The sequence below is a fragment of the Mastomys coucha genome, unplaced genomic scaffold (genome assembly GCF_008632895.1).
Source record: "Mastomys coucha isolate ucsf_1 unplaced genomic scaffold, UCSF_Mcou_1 pScaffold21, whole genome shotgun sequence".
Taxonomy (NCBI): Eukaryota; Metazoa; Chordata; class Mammalia; order Rodentia; family Muridae; genus Mastomys; species Mastomys coucha.
This window is the reverse complement of record NW_022196904.1, coordinates 90,352,395-90,372,575: the sequence shown is the minus strand read 5'-3', so window position 1 is coordinate 90,372,575 and position 20,181 is coordinate 90,352,395. Positions and strand designations below refer to the sequence as shown.

The window sequence follows — 20,181 nt, the reverse complement described above, 5'->3', positions numbered from 1 at the left end:
ACACAGAGGGAGAGACAGAGATACACAGACACAGAGAGAAACACATGAAGAGAGAGATGGCTGCATCTTAGAGAGATAAAGGTGGAAATACAGAGACCAGAAAGGGGCGCAGAAACACAGCTATGAGAACAGAGATGAGGCTGGGGACCCCAGGGACAGGAGGATACAACCCAGACTCTCTGAGGCCACACCACAAAGTCCCTCGGGGTGGGAACACACACACCATTATCCTCTGAATCTGGGACAGCAAAACCTCAAGCAGAACTAGCTGTCATCCCTTCTAGGCACTCTGGCTGTCTTTGTGTCATGTCCTAGGGCGCATAGCAGTGTGAGCTGTCTGTCACATAGCAGACTCAGCCTTGTCACAGAGCCTACCTTTGGTGACCCAGGCTACAGCCCGCCCCTCCCCCACTTTCAGTGGCCACAGGTTCTAGGCATGGGGGAGGCATACAGCATGGATCTGCCCTCATGGAGGGCTCTTCAGGACAAAGCTTTCACCTAACAGAAGTGGAGTGCTGAGCAAAGGAACAGGTAGGCAGTTGTCTCAGTAGACAATTATTGTGTGTGGGAGAGAAAGTGCCACACCATGAAACAGGCGTGGTGGTGGGTGGGAGACAGGGTAAGGATAGAGTTCTGACTCCACCATTGATTTATTCATACATTTGCAAACACCTACCATTGGTCAGCCCCATCAGCTATGACTTGAACTGTTTCTTGCCCGCCCTGACCCAAGTAGGAAGTTGGCAACGTTTCTAGAGGAGGTTCTAAGTTGTGTCTTAAAGGCAGAAAGGAGAGTGAATCCAAGGAGATGCTATGTTCAGTCTCACGGTGACCTCATCTCTCCAAGTCATGGATAGATTGTCACTCTCCCCTAACCCCTCACAAACACACACACACACACACACACGCACGCACACACACGCACATGCACACACACACACATACACACACGGCTCCAGGCAGAGAAGCCCCTGAGACTTAATGGAAACCTGACACAAGCTGAGGCGTGATGAACAGGAATGAGCCAGTTTGTGCAGGCAGCCTATGCAAGCAGGGTATTCTAAACACAATAGGCCCATAGCCTCAGATATGTCAGGCTTTGTGGGAGCTTTCACTTCCTCTCTAGAACCCCAAAGATGGACCTGAAAATCATGGAAAGCTCTGGGGAAAATGCTTCTCACTCAGAGGGAACAAGGGCCAGGCTGGTTCAAAGCCAACTGAGCCAGTTCAGGAACTGGTGTCTTTTTACTTAGCACCTCTGTCTGGGACCTCCCCACTCCAGGCCTGTGAGCTGAGATGTTCCCCCAAGGTCCTGAACCATGCTGTCTCTCACAGCTCCCCCCTTGGACCCAGAATCTGCTCACAGACCTGAGGAGTTGGTCAGTGGACCTGGGCCAGAAGAGTTCAAATAAGGGTGCCTCCTGGCATGGGCGCTCGAAGCCTTGACTGGACCCCTTTCTGCTCTCCCACCAGGAAACAGTAGTGGTGCCTTCCTGCTCAGAAATCTCCTGGGACAGGTGGTGGTGGCACACACCTTTAATCCTAGCACTTGGGAGGCAGAGGCAGGCGGATTACTGAGTTCGAGGCCAGCCTGGTCTACAGAGTGAGTTCCAGGATAGCCAGGGCTACACAGAGAAACCGTCTTGAAAATTTAAAAAAAAAAAAGAAAAGAAAAAAAAAGAAAAGATCCAAATGTCAGCCCACACCTTACAGTTCCTCCATAGCAGGATATGCAGGAATAAGGTCACGGTCCAGAACAATGACGATGAAGTGGGCTCCAGGCCTCAGATGGGATTTGAATTCCAGCTCTGCCACATGCCTAAGGGAGTCATTTCACCTCTTTGAAATACAATTTCATTTCCTCACATGAAAGACAAGGTCACAGATTCAAAACACAAAGAGTTGTAAAATTTGGGGGAACAACTCTATAATTTCTCAGTAAACTGTTGCCTATCTAGCTCATGGAGGAAGAAGTTGAATGGATGGAATCCAAGATGTACTAGTCCCACTTGCTGGGACAGGGGCTCCCCCAGGACAGTATCTGGATGGGGGAGGTGCGGAAAGGTGTGAAGGATTGAGTCCAAGACTCTCCTCATCACCCCCTGCCCCTCAATCTCTTAGATCTTCCGCCTGGCTGCAGACTCCGCCCACCTAAGACCCCGCCCAAGACGCTCTCCAGGGTGCTGAGCCAAGCCTGCCGCCTTCTACGGCCCTTGCCCTCCACACGAGGGTCAGCAGTCTTCGTTTTGTATTTTGTTTTTTCTAACTGGGTCGCGGTAGAAGCAAGTGGGAGTAGGAAGGATGCTTATGGAAATGAGGGTGGGTGCCGAAAGTGATGAGAGAGTGTCTTTCTGGGACACTCCACGCTCCACTCCTTGCCTCTGGAGGACTGCAGGATGACCGGTTCTGGCTATCTTCTCTTTGCCCAAGACCACGACTTCTCAGCGCCAGCCTGCGCCTCCTCCTGCGCTGCTCTTTCCCTCCTACCTTCCAGACGGCCCCTCCTCTGTCTTCCTCCGGGGCAAATCCCATCTTTGCCTCCATAATGTGGATGCTTCTAACAAAATTCCCCATTCTCTTTGTCCCACTGGGCAGAGATCCTTCTCCTAACACACACCAACTCATCGGGCCCTCTTCTGGGGTGCCAAAGGCCAGTATAGTATGTCTCTGAGCATCTCCCCCGGGAACATCCCATTGGCCCAAAATGTAAATAGTGAGGAGCCAACTTGGCGGTTGCTCCTATGTGAAGTACTAGCAAAATTTCCGATCTCTAGACTGAACTTCACAGCTTGATCTTTCTCCTCCCCTCTGCTCCCCGCGTCCCCCATCCCCAGAAGTCAGTGGATTCTCACTTCCATCCATACTTATTCACACATCCCTGACTCCTCCCTTTTATCCTGGCCTTTCCCCAGCCCCCAGTTCAACCTCTATATTCCACGTCCATGCTGCACCTAGGGGCAGCTCCCTGACATGTATCCCCCCCCCTCAAAACCCTCCTCCACCCCCAACTCCTCCACCCCTGGTTCAGGGTCCTCAATCTGGCCCTGATTGATCTCTCTTTATTTTCTCTGCTACAGGTATGGGCGGGGGTGGGGGAAGGGTGAATCCCTATCACTTTCCACTCCCCTTCTGGTCCTTTCTTGGTACAATGTTTATCCTCTAGGATACTGACTTCCTCTTTTTTTTTTTTTTTTTTTTTTTAATGACCATCCCAATCCTGGCTCACCCTTCCTGCTCCATCTCAGCACACACCCAACCCAGCACCCTTGGGATTCTGGGCCTGGAGCTAATCTGCTTTTTTGGCTTTTCCTCCACACCTTGCATTTGCCCCACCCCCTCCTTCTGCCTGTCTGTGCTCTTCTCATTTCATCTGCTGAACCCTGCTTTCCTAGAGGATAGGCCTTCACTCCCAGCCCAGCCCAAGGGTGCAAGGGAAGAATGCTGATGAGAAGTCCAGAGAGAGACAAAAGGTGGAGAAAGAGAGTGCTAATCAGAGCCAAGTTCAGTCCAGGATCATGTTGCAGTGAGTCTAGTAAGGAACTGGGGAGGGTGCTGTCCCCTACTTCCTGGGGCAGGCTGATATTGCAATGTGTCTTCCACTGGGGATAGGGAGTAACTGTCAGGCCCTGGACTTCATGAGGACTGGGACACCCTGGATGGCACTGCCTGGGGCCAGGGATATAGAGTGGGGGTCCACCTTGGGTCTTGGTAACAAGCACTCATGGGACAGGGGAGAGACGAATTGGTAGCTAAAAGAGTCATCTCACAGTGCCTTTCCCCCTGTGGCCAGGAAGCTACCTCGTGCAGGTCTGACACCCAGAACCATGCCACTGTGAAAGGCCTGGCATGTACCATCAGTGCCAGACACAGGTCACACTGAGAGGGACCTCATCACACCACTAGGGACAAAGCCTTTGCTTTGACAAGGACATGGAAAGCCACCATGGTTTTTAGAACAGCTTTAGGGTGGAGTAACTTCTTCAACATCTCAGGAAGGTGGCTTTGTCGGTCCAGAATCCATGGATGAGGAGACACGGGTTGGCTTCCTTTGAGGGGTGAGGCTGGTGATCTTAGGTGGAGGTAGTAATCTCCAGTTACCACTGGGGATGAAGCACCGGGACAGATATTAAGTCAGAGGGGCCAAAGGCCATTGTGTCCTTCAACCTAGAATCCAGTGGTCCTGCTTCCTACCCAGTGCCATGGGCAGAGCTAAGCAGATGCAGTTCAGAGGAAGATGGAGGCAGATGAGGGAGGCCAATCTGGAATGCAGCTGGACTCTTGGGTGCCTCTACTAGAGGCTGATATCATAGAGCATAAGAAGTCAGGGCCAGAAGGTCCAATTCCTCATTACACAGATGGGCAAACAGGCCAGGGACATATCCAGGAACAAAGGATGTAAAGAGTAGATAGAGCTGGAGCACAGATCAGAGACTCCCGGCCATTGTGTCAGCAAAGCAGGCTGTGGATAGAGTTTAACACTTGAACCCCCTCCCCTGACAAGAATGGGGCATTTTATTAGGATGGGTCAGAGCAGAGGCAATCCCTGAGTTCCTCTTCTAAGCAAGCTTTGGCTGTCCTCATCTCCCTCCAATCCAGCACACCAGGACCCCCCCTTTCCTGGAGTCCCCCAGCCTCCCACTCAGTCCTGCTCTACCTCTTCTGTGCAACTCCCCACACCTGAGGAGGGAGGGAGGGGTGTGACTCAGTGGAATAAAGGCAGCTGTTATATTTGAGTGATTACATAAGCCAGGAGGAAGGCAGCTGCAACGTGATTGCACAGAGGCCAGGAGACAAGTCAAGTCTGGGTTGCAAGGCAGGGGTCTCCTCCTGGACTCCTCTGTGCACGCTGGTCTATGGCAGAGACAACTCTTTACAGGACCAGAAACCAATCATTGTGGGATTGCAAAGTCTTCCTTACGTCTAGGCACTTAAGGAAGGGTCTAGCCCACCCCAACCCCCAAAGCTAGCTCTCAGGTTTCTAGACACCCTAAGGCCATATTCTGATGAAGCTGCAGAACCTGCGTGGGACCCCTCTCCTGCGAGTAAGACACAAATGAGAAAAGAGTATCTGTCAGGATGGGTACCTTGTCCCAAGCCTGTTCTGTCCTTGCTAGGTGACTTCCTGGCCACCCTGGGTCTCCCAAGGGTGAAGTGAGGGAACACACAAAGCCTTAGCACAATAGGCATTCTGTATTCTCACTGGTAAGGCAAAGGGTGGGTTGGAGGTTTCACAGGGAGCCCAAACTCACACTGAGCTGACTTCTCTGCCCTGAGTAAACTGACATGGGTGGCCAACCATAAAGTCAAGGGTGAGTATAGGAGGTGCTGTAGGACCCTGGGTGAGCCCCTGAGTAGTGTTGGTGTTGGCAGTATCCACCCTCCAGTGTCCAGGGAGCATCAGAGCCTTCGAGCCCTGCAGCCTGCAGTGCAGCGAGTCAAGGAGAGACAGGACTAGAACAGGTTGCAGGCAGATGTGGTGACCAGCACTGGGCACCAGCACAAAGCCCACAGCCATCAGGCTATGGGGCTCCTCCTATGCCCCACCCCACAAACCCCGGAGGAGGAAGGCTGTGCCCACCCAGACTGTGTTGCCATGACGCTCGTTGGTCTCCATGGTGCCAGGCATGCAGCCCTCCCCTCATCAAGAGGAGGGCTGAAGGTGACAAGAGCTGAGGAGATGTGGGTTCCTGGCACCCCCCCTCCTAGTCTATCCCTCTGCCTGGATCCTTGGAGTTCCTCAACTTGAATCTCGGGAGACAAAGCAGAGAAGAATTGACAGTTTCCACTTCAGAGTCAAAAGAGTGACAAAGAGGGGACTTATGCAGAAAAGACAGACAAGATTGCAGGGGAGTGGCAGAGGGGGAAGGGAGGGTGGGTTGACAAAAGGGAGGGCACACTCAAGTCACCAGGCACAGTGCCTCCCAGATGATCAGGGGTGGGAGGTACAGTCCTTAGGCCCAGCTCTTTGGTTTGTGGGTGGTGGTGGGCGGACAGAACAGAGGAGGAGGAGGTGGGGGAGGAGCAGCAGCAGGAGGGAGAACAATTTTCCTAGAGAGCTCTTTGTGTGTGGGTGTTCCTCCTCCACGTGCTCTGTGTGTGTGTGTGTGTGTGTGTGTGTGTGTGTGTGTGTGTGTGTGGCATGCGAGCATGCACACTATACTTGAGTTATGGCAGTGCAAGCTGAGGTGTGCAGGCACGTGTGTGCGGAGCATGAGTGTGTGCATGTGGCCTATGTGCGCCTGTGTCACTGTGTCTCCAGGGTGATAAATACAGCAGCAGGAGCTGTAACCAGGGCAAAGAAAGTGTGGAAATTTCCACAGGCTTAAAGTAGCATAGAAGAGGGGACGTGCCAGGGTCAGTGAGCTCTTCACGGGGCCAGCCCCTGATTGGGTAGCTGGGTACAAATCCTCCCCATGTTTTTATAGAACATGGACATTGGGAAGAGTAATCCAAAGGCATTCCCTGACAGGAGAGGCAGGGAGATTCTGACCAGCTGTGTGTGTATGTTTGAGTGCATGTGTGTCAGTGAGACAGAAACAGTCACAAAGTCCCAGAGTAGGATCTGGGTCATTCAGGTCACTAAGTATTTAAGTGGTAGAAAAAAATGCTGTTTTCTGGTAGGGACAAGATCCTAAAAGGCCCATTAGACAGGGATGTAGTCATGTCTGGGGGGTACTCAGTAGAGCTAAAACCTGACAGCTAGAGTGTGGAGGGGAGGCCCAGGGTGTCTGGTGCTGAGGGTGTGAGGCCCTGGGGTTACATGGGTGCTAAGCTCCAGCTACAACAGGTTCTTACTGCAGGCCATATGCCTTTGTGTGGGTTCAAGGCCATTACCTCACTTGGATAGGCCTCTCCTCAGCATCCCCTACCCTCCTGTCTTCTGGACTGGAGCTCTTCATGAATCTTCTTTGATCAGCATCCTCTCCCTCAAGGGTTTCCTCCTCCCCCACACCACTTACTCATCTGCCCCACGTGTGCAGCAGAGCTCTGCACACAGCAGGTATTCAACAAGTGCTTGGTGAATGGGAACTGAACACAGTACGTATTCAATAAGTGCTGGCTGAACCTCTCAAGCTCTTCTCCTGGATGTCACTACAGATAATATCTAGGAAGACTAGCAAGGGACGCTGCTAGCTCTTCACACTTACCTGCTCATTCAGTGTTCCCAGGAATCTATCCGGATGCAGCTTAGCTCCAAAGGACAGAGAGAACACAGAAGATCAGAGATCTAAGCAACTGTCAAAGCCACGCAGACTATAAAGGACATCTGCCTACACACCCATGCTTTCCGACACAGAACTGTGGGCAGGCAGCAATAAGGGCAAGGGGGTAGGGAAGAGGTTCCGTGTCCCCTCCAGCCCCAGGGTTAGCACAGTGGTGGCAGGGTCTAGCTCTCCCCACCTGCCTCACTACTGCCTGTGTGCCCAGAGCCCCCTGGAGCCAAGGGTTCCTCAGTCCACATTGCTGGCTATCATGCAGAGCAGGAGGGTTGAACTGAAGGAGCCAGAAGGCAGAAAGGCAAATACCCTAGCCCTCTTCTGCCCCATACCCGTCTCTGCCCACTTTTCCCCCCAACACTCCACCAGCAATGCCTCGGTGCCCAGGCTGAGTTCCCTCCCTGTTCTCCTCCCCAATATCCAATCCCACCCCCAACCACACTCCTCCAGGAAGTCCTTCCTCCGCCAGGCTTCCTCCTACCCCAACTCTAGGCTCCTCCCACCCCAAGCAACCTAAACTGCCAAGTGTATTCCTCTTTTCTGGCACTGGCTTCAGTTTTAGGAATCCTTGAGACAACAGAGCCTTCTGCCCTTGTCCCCCAACACTATAGTCACAGGTATTTTTCATGAAGTTTGAGTTTCAATCCTGCAGAGATGTGACCTCATGCCATGGGAAAGCATTCTACAGTGTCAGACAGTGCCGGCTACTGTCCTCTCGGGGAGAACTCACGGGAGAGGGGCATGAGGAAAGCTGAGGAGACTCTAATATCAGGAATCTATCTGGATAGATATTTCTCTGCAGGGAAAGCAGAGAGCAGAGGCTCAGACTTAGGTATGCATCCAGTAGGCAATGGGTGAAGGGCTCCTCTCATGTCCTAGAGCCCAGGAGACCGAAGCAAAGTACCTCTACTATCTCACAACACACTGCTAGTTGCTGGCCAGAGGCAGGGCTGAGTGGTCCAGCTGGCAGCAGAACAAAGCCAGATCCAGGAACATCACTGGGAGGGAAGGGAGGGAGGGAGGAAGAGTAGCAGGTGTAGGGAGGGTTAGGAGGTGTTACACAGACCCTGCTCAAAATTAGCAACTATGAGTGGTCCATGACTGCCCCCTAGTGGCCGAGTGAAGCTCTCCTCTAGCTAGTCCCTAAACCAGAGTAATGACAGTGCTAGCCCAGCAGAGGGCACCTCTAGTTACATCTCTTCCTGGGCCTCTGGAGTTGGTGGACAGTAGATCAAGTTCAGGGGGAATTCTAAGCAGCTCTTGGGCACATAAGCCCTCTCGCCATGTCCTGACTGGAGGACATGATAATTTGGCTTGGAGCAGCTCCCTGAAGATAGAATTAAGTGACGGGGACCTTAGCTTGTGCAACAGGTTAGTAGAGTTCAAGGATCGTGTGCTGTCTCCTGGCAAACACCCCACCCCTTCCCGAGAAATGGGGCAAGGGACATATGTCCAGGTGTACATCCAGGTTCCCACTGAGGGGATCACAGATGGCACAGGAAACCAGCCTTGTCCATCTCTGCTCAGCCCCTTCCGAGGCTAGGGTCAGGACACCAGCAAGTCTGCTCGCTAGGCGTTTGAGATAGGGTGGCAATGAGACTCCAGAGAAGGCAGAATGCTTGGCACTTTCCCAGAAGTCTCCAGTCTGTCTTTGGATAGCTGGTGACCTCTGCAGGTGATGGCCTGTGGTGTGAGAGGCAGGCTCCTCTACTCTGGAAGCATGGTGCCTAGGGTGAAGTCCATCAAAGCTTGTGGTATGCATTGTGGCCTTGTACCTCTAGCAGGGGCTGCGAGTAGCTGTGCCGGGTCACTAACACAGATGTAGGCCCCAGCTGAGATGGTTGCAGGGGCCGGGGCTCAGACTAGCTGGGGCCTGCCTTGTCCTAAATCAGGAATTCCATAGCTTGACTGTCCAGTAGCACAACAGGTACAGGGCCAGGCCAGGCCTCTGCCAGGACAGCGGAGGGTAGACAGCTCAGGAAACATGCAGAGGGTAGGCTCGGGCTTCTGCCTTAAAGCACCAGCATTCACCCCTGAACTTCACGGCCAACTGTACCCTCAGCCTAGGACAGCAACCCCCACAAACAATGGCAGGCCTCAGCACCATAGGGTAAAATATACAGATATATTTATATTATCAAAAAGTATCCAAAGTGGGGAAGGGATAGCAGACAGCACAGCCTGGGCCTCCCTGCCAGCACACACCAGAAGAGGGCTGACAACCCCAAGTCCAGATTTCATCCTGTAGAAGCTTCCCACGAGCTCCCTTGTAGACCCCCTAGGAGTTCTTTCAGAGTATCACCTTTTCCATTCGGGAGCCTGTTGGAAGGGGGTGGGCTCCCTCCCAGCGGGGCCCCAAACCTTTGAGCCTCTCCTGCACAGCTCCTGATTTCTGTCCATCTTTCCAATCCCACGGATTCAAGGAGAGTGACCCTGGGTAAGCAAGCCAGGCCAAGAGCACTGCTTGCCTGGAGAACAAGGAAGGGCCCCTCCTGGGAAATTCCCACTGCCAGCCCATTTCTGCCCAGCCCAAGGATCCTGGGCTGCAGTCAGGATGTGGGATGTGGGTATGGCTTCCCCGTGTGTTCTGTTGGCTCACACCAAACACGTAGAGCACGAGGGCGTCAGAACAGGAAAACTTCCTGGTGGCAGTGATGGTGTCCCAGAGTCATAACGACGCCTGTGCTCAGACATGACGGAGGAGCTGTAGGGAGCACAGAAGCCCAGATCCTATAAGTGCTTTGTGATAGTACAAAGTAGCAGTTAGCAATGGAGCGGATGCAGAAATATCAGTGGCTAGGGTTCCCCGAGGCCAGACAGAGAGGGCCCCAGAAACCTAGGGAAGGGACTAGATGGGCTCTCAGAGAAATCAGTAAAGTGCAGGTAGGCATCCAGCCAGGTCCCACCCAGCCTTGCCCACAGGGACCAGAGCCACTTACAGAAAGGGGATCAGCAGTGAAGGCTGCCACACTCCGGCGCATTTCATTTTCACTGCCTCGTAGAGGGATCAGCGATACACTGCCCATCCGGACCTCAGGCACTGCCCGGGACACTCGAGAGGGCTCTGAGGGCCACACTAAGCCGTCATGCTAGGAAACAACCAGGAAAGGAGTGCTAGGATCTGGGCAGGCTCAAGTTCCACCCACCCCTTCTCAGAAAAGCCTCCAGCTAGGATCTGAGCTGACGCCTTCTGCTTTGATCAAGGCTGATATGAGAAGCAGCTGTTTGCAGAAGACCATAGCCCAGCACAACCCAGCCAACTAGATTACTCAAGCTCCATAAACCTCCCCAAGAATGCAGCATCAAGAAAATGAAAGGCACTGTGCCTCCTCTTCCCGGTAACCAAGAACTACAGAATCCACCCTGTTTTCATCTAGGCCTTGACCACCAGAAAGCTCAGAGTTAGAAGAATATAATGGCAGCAGGAACTCAGCCCAGAGCCCTGGTAGTTTTGACTTCCTTCTCCCTACATAGTTGTGAACTCTGTTGAACATGTCCTAACTCTGTTTCATGTCTAACCAGCCTCTGGCGTGACTTCTCCATGGGTGTGGCCCTTCGGGCTCTGTTCCAATGTACACAGGTGCTGAGGGAGCTGAGAGATCCCCTTCAGGCTCAATCCTACACTCCGCTTGAACTCACTTGAACTCACTTGAAACTCAAGGTCTAGTTCAGCCACTCGATCATGGTCTCAAGGTTCTTACAATCAGGGCCAACCTCCAGCACTGATGGCTTCTCCCCCTTGCAAGTGGTGAATGTGGTGGTTTGAATGGGAATGACACACATAGGTTCATATGTTTGAATACTTGGTTACCACTTGGTGGAACTGTTTGGGAAGGATTAGGAGGTGTGGCCTTATTGGCCACTGGGGCATGAGGCTTTTAAGTTTCAAAAGCCCTTGTCATTTCCAGTTCTTTCTTTCTCTCTCTCTCTCTCTCTCTCTCTCTCTCTCTCTCTCTCTCTCTTCCCATCATCCCTCCCCCTCTCTCTCCATCTCTCCCTCTCGTCCTCCCTCCCCCTTCCGTCTCTTTGTCCCTCCCCTTCCTCCTTCCAGCTTATGAATGAGGTATAAAGTCTCAGCTACCCTCCAGCACCATGGCTGCCTGACTGCTGCCACACTCCCCACCATGATGATCATGGACTCTAACCCTGTGGAACTATGAATCCCCAATTACATGCTTTCTTTCATAAGCAGCCCTTCCTTTTCTTTTTCACACTGAGGCCTTTGGATATTCTGTTCCCTCTGCCTGGAAGCCACTCCTCTCCAGGTGAACTTCCCTGTGCCCAGAGACCTAACTCCTATGACACCATTTCTCTGCTGCTGTCCCATTCTCCATAGTGGAGTCTCTGGAGAAGCCCCCTGCAGCTGGTACCTGTACAGAGAGGAAGGTGGCAAACCACTCTCGAAGTTCCATCTGTGTGTCACAGCAGAGGTACCTGCAGAAGGCACAGGTTGGGTTGCTGCGGAGGGCCTAGGGAAGTGAGCGAGCATTCTGCCCCCCCCCCCGTCTCCTCATAGACCATAGAGCTGGGCAGAGAGGGGAGCCCCGATCCTGCCGTCTCCCTCAGCCCAGGCCTTAGAATGGGGCCCTGGCTTACCACTGCTGCTTCTCATGCTTTTCTGTTTCATGCACCACCGTGAAGCCCCAGCTGCAGGAAGAGCCAGAGAAGGTGTCACTTGGCACTTGTGAAGACTTGTGGGACAGAGCCCAGAAGCCTGGGCAGAGCAGACCCAAAGCTTCCCCCAGCGCAACACACTAAGGCCAGTGTCCTCCTCTCTCCCCACCCGAACGCAGGGTCTGAGTTGGGGGTGGTATGTGTATCTAGCATGCCCAAGTCACTGAGTTCTACCATCACCACTGAAAAACAAAAAAAACCCATCGCAATGCGCTGATGTCTGCCCAAGCCAACCCAAGAACCAGAGTCAGCCTGGCACAGCTAGCAGATGAGAAAGTTAGGAAGCCAAGTTACCTGACTGCAGGGCCTAATGGCCACAGTGGCACAAGTTGCTTTTCGACTTGCTAAAATATGTACTCGGGGTTAGAGACACTGCTTAATAGGAGTGCTTGCTCTGGCAAGCATGAGGATCGGAGTTCAAATCCCTAGCAACCACATAAAAAGCTGGGCATGACTGTGGGTGCCTGTAATCCCTGCACTGGAGAGCAGGCGGGTCTCTGCTCTCCAAAAGCACACTGACCAGACAGACACCCTAGCTGAAACAGTGAGCTTCAGTGACACCCTGTCTCAAGAGAATAAGGCAGAGAGTGACAGAGGAAGACATCCCAAGTCCTGCTCTGGCTTCCACATGAGCATGCCCAGGTACATGCACCCAGACACTCACTAGCATGCACCACACACACATAAAACACACCAACCCCCAATCATAAACTCACACTCACTGTTACCTGGATAGCCTGAGGAGACACTGAGCCCTGAGCCCCATGCCCTACTGCAGAACCCCAAACTCAGGAAGCTCAGGGGTTACCTGAAACACTGTACATCTAAGGTATGCCTTGGTGATGCTATTGGCCCAGAGGATCCCGACTACAAAACCACTACACTATTTCCTATAGCGCCGACCCCCAGCTGTGGCTTCCTATCAGTTCTCGACCCCACAGGTCCTAACCACAGCCCGGCACCTCAGTCCTGACTTACCAAGTAGGTGGCCGCAGTTTCTTCTTTACACCCAGGTAGACTTTGAGGCTCTTGACAGGCCACTCCTTCTCAGGCCGGTGACTCTGAGGGGGACACTTCCATCAGTCAGGCAGGTACGGCCAGCAGGAGCTCTTCCACTGGCATGCTGCCCTCCCCCATCCCCAACACCTAGGCATTCTGGAACAGGACTCCTCCTCCAGGAAGCCTTCTCACCAAAGCCCTCCCTGTTCATTGTCCAGCCAAAGACAATGCTCTCTGCGGTAGCATCAGACAGTCAACCCTCAGTCCCCAAAGATAACACTCTAGCTGGGAGCTCCAGGGCAATGATTCCCAGCCCCTGCTGCCTGTCAAACTAGAGACTCAGCTTGCAGCATAGGCCTGACTGAGAAGCCTCTGGATGCCATCCCCTGACAACACATGGGGGCAGGCCCAGGCTGTAAGAGAGCCTTGAAGGTTGTCCAGTAGGGTCTGTATTTGTCTCAGTCACTCATTACTCTCCCTTGCCCTGCCTGCGGAGGCTCCAGGGTTGACTGTGTGAACAGAAGCTTGGAGGCCAGCAATCACTAGCATTTTGGCCCCATCAGAAGGCTAATGACTCATGCTGAAGCTTACATGGATGTTCTGCATGACAGGCCAGAGGGAGAAATTCCCAATGGTCTAAGACAGGAAGCAAGAGACCCATATACCAGGGTGGGGAACCAGATTGCTGACATGTTTACCTGGCCCTCACCTCTGCATATATGGGTCAGGGCTTGGAGGGAGCAGACTGGCTCGGAGGCAGGGGGGACACGAGCAATGACCCTCGAGGAAGAGACTGTTTGAAGGTTAATGAACTTCCTCCAGTCTAGGAGCCATTTGCTTAGCTTCCTCCCCTGGACCCATCAGAGGTACCAGAAAGGATGCCAGGGGAGGAAGATGTACTTACAACTGCAACTGAGGCTCGAAAACCGAGCCATCCCCACCTTGGTCCCCACCATTGCTCCCCACCACCCCAGGCATGGCTCCTCAACAGCACAAGAAAGGATAATCTGTCTCAGAACTAGGGGATCCTTCTGTGTCACCTCAGGGATGTGGGCCAGAGAACGTATAAAGACCTAAGGCCGGATGGATGAAGGAGCCCCAACTCCTTTATAGAGAGCACCTCACCCAACAATCACAGCATGTCCCAAACAGCCCGGACCACTGGCTGCAGAATGGGGATCAAGACGTAGGGCAAACGATAAAGCTAAGGCTGTGGGGGTGGGGGTGGGTAACAGGGTGTGGGCAGAATACCGGGAAGAAGACCACACACACACACACATATATACACACACACACACACCCCAGGCAGAGGCAAGGCTGAGGCACTAAAGTTAGCCTGCACACTAGGACATGGGAGAAGGGATGGAAGACAGAGACAGGATGCAGGCTGGGAGAACAGAGGCCCCTACAAAGACGCTGGGATGGGGAAAGGACTGGAAGAAGTCAGGCAGAAGGTACAGTCCCTGTCAGAGCAGGAGACTAGTGGACAGTGGGAGGGGAGGGAGGCAGAAAAAAAAACACAGAGAAGATTCTCCCTTCAGGGACTAACTCCTATAGGAACTATATTTTCAAGCGGTTCAGGGTTCTGGTACCATGAAGTCCAAGGAATAAAATTTATGCTCAGCGTTCATGGTACCTCATGCTGGTGCCATGATTTTTCTAGAATATACCTTTCTCACGTGCTCCAGAGTCTTAAATAGCAGGAGGTCTTGGGATGGGGACTGAAAGGCCACAGAGCCTCCTTGGTATGAGACTATCCTAATTTCAAATATTCTTTCCTGTGTCCCCATAAGCCAACTGATGTCAGAATCATCAACACTTCAGTGGCCTCAAGATGACAGCTTTGCCTGTTAACATTTGACAGCTTTCCTGCTATACCCTGGAGCTCTAAACAGCCAGGATGCTAGCCAGAGTACAAACCCTAACATACTGGCCTTCATCCTAGGCTGCTGTGACCAAAGTAGCCTTGGGAAAGTCCCTTGGCCCTTTCTCACCTTGGAAAAGGTAACTTCCTGCTCTGAGGAGGGTAGGGACAAGTGCTAAGCCCTGCTCAGTAACCATCAGACCTTCTCTCCATGCCTAGAGGTCACACCTGCCTTTTCGGGTGCCTCAGGTGCCCTCCGTCCCTTCTGCCCACACAGATGGCCTACTCTGCCCCATCAGTCTAAGGGAGCACCTCCAGAAGGAGGGCTGGGGGAGAGGACATTCTAGAGCCAGGCTCAGAAATGAGTGAGATCCACAGGAGAAAAGGTAAATAGGGGTGCTTGCCAGGAGTCCAGGCAGCATTAACAGAGGTACCATGTACAGAGAAATGGAGATGAGGATGCTGCTTCTTTTGATCCTCCAGGGCAGACAGATCTGTTCAGATGTGCTCAGGAGATGCAAGGGGCAAGAAAGGGCTGGAGACCATGACGGGATCACTGAAGGACCTCGTGCTAGAGCACCGTGCTTGGCATCGTGCCTCCACTGCTCTTCTGCAGAACCACGCACACTCCGTGTGCCCTATGGCAAAGGTGGTACCCACAGGGTACCACAGACGGTAACTCTCAGCTCAACCTGAGCCAGAGGCAACCTCCAGACAGAAATGACAGGCTGGGCAGCCCTAAGAAGAACACAGAGGGGCTCTCATGGGTGGCAAAGGAAAGCTGGACCACCAGCTAGGGAGGCTGGGGAAGCAGAGCCATCCCTGAGAGAATGTCTCACAGCCTGGTGTTCCAGTTTGGCACTTCAGGGTAAACAGGGTCTAGGACAGCCCCGGCACTCTGTCTAGGTTTGGAAGGTGGGGAACTCTGCCAGTAAGAGGAGATGAACCAATCCTAACCCGTACCTGGGTCTCTAATACTGCCTCCAAAACTTCTCTGAGTACTACAAAACAATTCTAGCATCACAACAACAAGGGACTCTATCTTGAGGAAAAGATCTTGGTGTGGGGGTCAGGGTAGGGGCTAGTGACTTGGTAAGAAGACAGGGAGCCATGCCTGGAGAGAACTGGGAGCCCTGATGTTGTCCTCAAGCTCAGCCCTGCTCGCCAGGCCCCAGGTAGTGTAAGGTAAGGCGGCTGGCCCACAGCTACTCACGGTCTCAGGGGCCCCGCTCCACGGCCTCTGGCTCTGTTTGATAGAGGAGCAGGGTTATGGAGGGCGTCATCCCAGTCTAGAGCCAGGACAGATTGTGTAGCAAGGGGAGAGGGGGATGGCAGGGTATCTGTGCGCAGAAGAATGGGGTGCCAAGGAGTCTGCTCTAGGAGACCACTCGGCATGGGTGTAGAGTAGGCCGGTGGGGGGTGGGGAGGGGCTGTGTCCTAGGAAGGGACAGCAGGCTTGGACCCAGCTCAGGATGGCTGCCATGGAACAGGCACATTTTTGAGAGTGTGATAAACCACACAGGTACAGGGAAACATGGGAGCATGTGTATGATGTCCTGGTAATCTTATTCATTGTAAGGCCTCATGTGGATAGAGGCTTGGAGTAGCTACTTCGGGTCACAGAAGGAGAATATAAAGTTATCATCAGCCATTGTGCTGCCGAGACCCTCAGATAGGGACCGCGCTCCTGCAGACCAAGGATGATGCTCGTGTAAGAGTGTCTGAGCACATATGGGATCCAAGTGTCCATCAGAGGGCTTACCCGGACCTCCTTGTAGAGCCTTAGGCAGCTGCTGTTGAGAATGAAGTAGCGATCGTGGAAGCCACCTGAAGGCAGACCCAGACCCAGGAGGCTGCGGTCTTCACGGAACTTCATCATACCATGCTTGGTGTCACCCACACGGCTGGCTAGGGGAGGATCACAGTGGGCACGGGCTACACCGCCCCACCTACTGACTCCAGTGCCCCACCTCGTGTCCCAGCCTCCCCATGGAAGTCCCCAATTTCCTCCATCTGCCCTGCTCTGCCCTGGTGCCACCAGGTCCCACCCTGCTTCTAGATAGAGGTACCCATCCACCCCACATCCCCTGCACTTACCCAAGTACAACAGCATAGCCTCCATAGACTGGTACTTCTTCACCACCAGATGGCTGTCTATGCCCAGCCCATGCACAATGGGCAGCACCTTCTCCGAAAAGTGCAGCGGGCGTTCTGTGGAGAGGCCATACCACTGTCACTGGGTCCATACTGCTATGTACCACCAAGGGCAAGCAAACGGGCACACATCACCTACATGGCTTGGCATCCACTAGCATCATGACATACCACAATTAGGATCACCCTTCCTATAAGCTAGCTTCTGACTTGTCATACCTACTCAGAGCCAAAACTAAGTCTGTATCGTCACCGTGTGTCCCCAGTAAGCACTGCCTCAGCTCAGATCAGAAATATTCCACTTCCTTCTACTCTCTTGGGTCAAATCTGGTATGTATGTCCCTTTGCACTTGTCCTGCACAGTCTGGCCTCTAGCATGTACTCTAACTTCCAGTCAAGCTCTCCCAATCTAGTAGCAAATTGCACCTTCTCAAAGTCCTGTTACTAGCCCTCTGATGGCTCTGAGGGTCCTACCAGGCCCTGGGCGGCTGACTCCACCTTCGGTCCCACCCTGGGTTTCCTCTTGGAAGGCCCAGCCTGGTGGTGGAACTGGTCTTGTTTCTGGGAGCACTTGTCCTGTCTTTACCAAGTAGCCCTTACTATTCCTCACAGCAGGCTAAGGCACTCCAAAGTCATCAGCCCTGTCATAGTGTAGGGCAGTCATGTGGACCATGTCACCAGAGGAACTGGCATGGAGCGATGAGGCTGAGCATGTCCAAACCCCGGAAATCTCAAAAACTGATATTAGAATCTCATCCTGAGACCGTCTAACTCCTTCCCTGCTTTCATGCCTGCCTCAGAACATGTAACCAAGTGACCCCTAATCAGGCGGTCACAGGCAGTCAGCCAGTCCCATAGCAGCACCCGGACCACCTCTCCAAGCTAATGAGGCATCTCAGTATCTTAACTTTCAGCCAGTGACTTTTTCTCACCCTGGATATTCTCACCCCAAAAACTATATAACCCTTGGTTTACCCCAAATAAAGTTCAAATGCACCCCCAATAAAGATATACAAACAAGCTAAGATCATCTTAGAGGGCTGCTTCACTAAAGATCGTCGGAGAAGGCCTTAACACTAAAATCTTCAAAGAATCTCTCAGCCCCATTCCCAACCAGGCCAACATTCTGCTCGTCCCAGACTTGGAGTCTGACACTCTGAAGGGAAGAGGCAGACTGCAGACCCCACCTGTTCTGGATTTCACCCTGTCCTCTCTCAGCCAGTGTACTGTTGGTATCTGGACAGCCCAAGAGAAGAGGCAGAACCCAGAACCACATCATAGGCTCTGCCAACAGCCTGGATCTGCCACAGACTGGGTTGCTTCGGGGACCCCTTGTTCCACATCATGGATCTTTCCTTTAAGGCAGTTAGGTAACACCATGGGAGTTGTCTATTTCTTAACAGTGATCATAGTATTAACAATTCTGTCTCTTACTAGACTAACTACTGCCTGGGGCCTCAGCCTAGCAACTGCCATGCAACAAAAACAGCTGACACTTGCATCAGCAACACCCCCACCTCTCATCTCAACATGGCTCCCTTCACCATAAAAGGCTCCAACTGGCCACTCACCACCACAGTCAGGCTCCCCCATCACAGCCACCTGCTTGATCACCATCCACCATCCTCTTCACCCCAACAGTGTCACCCTACAATCCTGTCACCACTCTGACACCTGGGAAAGCATCATCATGGGTGGCACCGTCACTGGGACCTGCTAACTGCCAGTCACCCCCAGCAAAGAGACCACAATTTTCATCCATGTGCCAGCAAAAAGTGTCATCTAGCACCTCTAGCTCCCAAACTTCAGGGAGCAGGAGAAATGAAGGTTGAACTAAAGGCACTCCATGGCCACTCACCTGCCTCCTCCTTCTCATTGACCTCAAAGCAAGTCCAGTAGTCCTTTTCCCTGATGCTCACATTGCGGCGGTCGAGGATCTCCAGAGTAAGCTCCTCAGCTGTCATGGATGCTGGGATCTGCACAGATGCAGAAGATCAGCCAGTCTCAAATGGATCACCAGCTTCTGTTTGATCACAATCTCCTGCAATTCGGTCCCCAAACCCATTCCTCATCGGGTCCTCTGAGCCCCAAGATGTAAAGAGGGATGTCTTTGGAGATCGTCACACATCTCTAAGTGACTAGCTATGTCTGCCCTGGCACAGCCTGGCTCAACTGCCCCTACCTTAACATGCTGTTCAGTCTCCACCTTCTTCTCCTCCAGGTACACAGTGCAGATGAAGTCTCCAGCATGCTGCAGGAGAGATGGGGCTCAGCTAGAGGTCTGGGGAGCAGAGCTGGCAACCAGCCCAAGCTTCCCCCAAACCCTGGCGGGTACCTGGGTCCCACTGGCAGTGCCAGCCACTCGCATCTTCACGATGGCTGTGACTTCCTCCCTCTGCTTCCTCAGCTCCTCCTCATCCACCTGGGGATGAGGGGCAGATGTCACTACCATCTGAGTGGCTTAGCCTTGACCAAACCTCCCTTTGCCTCCAATCCCAGCTGGGACGCACACTGAACACCACCACGTAGTGGCTGATGAGGTCTTCCACCACCTTGCCGGCCTTGTAGTCCTGCCCATCTGTCTGAAAGAGTGTAGGCCCGAATACAATAGCCAGGTTGTGTGTGTTCATTTGGTTTGTGTCTGAGAAGCACTGTACACTGGAAAGACAGGCAACTGATCATTAAAGACCCTGGCCCAGCGTTTCCCAGCCACCTTCCCAGTTCCCATCAGGCACAAGCCTGGCCAAGGGACTGAGTTCAAAGAGAACAAGGTAGACAGTACTTAAGGGGTGAAAGGGTTACATTTCACATCCAGGTAAGCTGGGGAGCCAGATTTGGCCTCAGTAACCTGGCCCAAAACTGACAAATACCCTTTCTTCCTTTATCCTGAAGGGTGTAAGCTAAGATACAACATCTAAGATCAGGGCAGTCATTGGGTGATTCCCCAGGCCCACCTGCTTCCCAGGAGAGGGCAGTGAGCCAGGTTGGGAGTATAAGAACCTTTCCCACCCATCTCCCCAGAGCCTCACACTGGCATGGCTCTCACCAGTACAGATGGCTGATAAGGGCCTTCACAGTGGCCCGGTTGACAGGGGGCAGATGCACCAAAAGTTCTCGGTACCTGGAGATCTTTTCTTCCTCATCCTCGATCTCTGGGGGGCGGGAGGGAGAGGAGGAGATGGACTGGGTTAGAAACTAGCCACCAATGCCCCCTTCCAGCAGCTTTGCTTCTCATGACGGAGACATCGTTCATAGGCACCTAGCAGGGACAGG

At 53.0% G+C, this 20,181-nt stretch overlaps 1 protein-coding gene and 1 long non-coding RNA gene across 9 annotated transcripts in view; one reads left to right on the top strand and one right to left on the bottom strand.

Annotated features, from left to right (window-relative positions):
- Window positions 1–422: 422 nt before the first annotated feature.
- Window positions 423–7,276, top strand: LOC116102668. The gene is made up of 3 exons (XR_004123255.1): window positions 423–531; window positions 2,122–2,230; window positions 7,161–7,276. It is a non-coding gene; the product is annotated as an uncharacterized LOC116102668 (long non-coding RNA).
- A 2,047-nt stretch (window positions 7,277–9,323) lies between these two features.
- The window catches only part of Arap1 (ArfGAP with RhoGAP domain, ankyrin repeat and PH domain 1), a 64,645-nt gene continuing 53,787 nt past the window's right edge, over window positions 9,324–20,181 (bottom strand). For 5 of the 8 annotated variants that reach the window (XM_031387584.1, XM_031387583.1, XM_031387581.1 and 2 more), the window contains 13 exons: window positions 19,955–20,060; window positions 19,419–19,566; window positions 19,244–19,330; window positions 19,091–19,159; window positions 18,767–18,884; window positions 16,852–16,965; window positions 16,517–16,662; window positions 15,968–16,000; window positions 12,870–12,952; window positions 11,814–11,864; window positions 11,588–11,651; window positions 10,157–10,306; window positions 9,324–9,921 (listed from right to left, as the gene is read on the bottom strand). In XM_031387584.1, the coding sequence (XP_031243444.1) occupies window positions 9,904–9,921; window positions 10,157–10,306; window positions 11,588–11,651; window positions 11,814–11,864; window positions 12,870–12,952; window positions 15,968–16,000; window positions 16,517–16,662; window positions 16,852–16,965; window positions 18,767–18,884; window positions 19,091–19,159; window positions 19,244–19,330; window positions 19,419–19,566; window positions 19,955–20,060 (1,187 nt within the window). In that variant the 3' untranslated portion in view covers window positions 9,324–9,903. The remainder of the gene's footprint in view (window positions 9,922–10,156; window positions 10,307–11,587; window positions 11,652–11,813; window positions 11,865–12,869; window positions 12,953–15,967; window positions 16,001–16,516; window positions 16,663–16,851; window positions 16,966–18,766; window positions 18,885–19,090; window positions 19,160–19,243; window positions 19,331–19,418; window positions 19,567–19,954; window positions 20,061–20,181) is intronic. The other 3 variants (XM_031387586.1, XM_031387588.1, XM_031387589.1) reach the window with 1 other exon arrangement.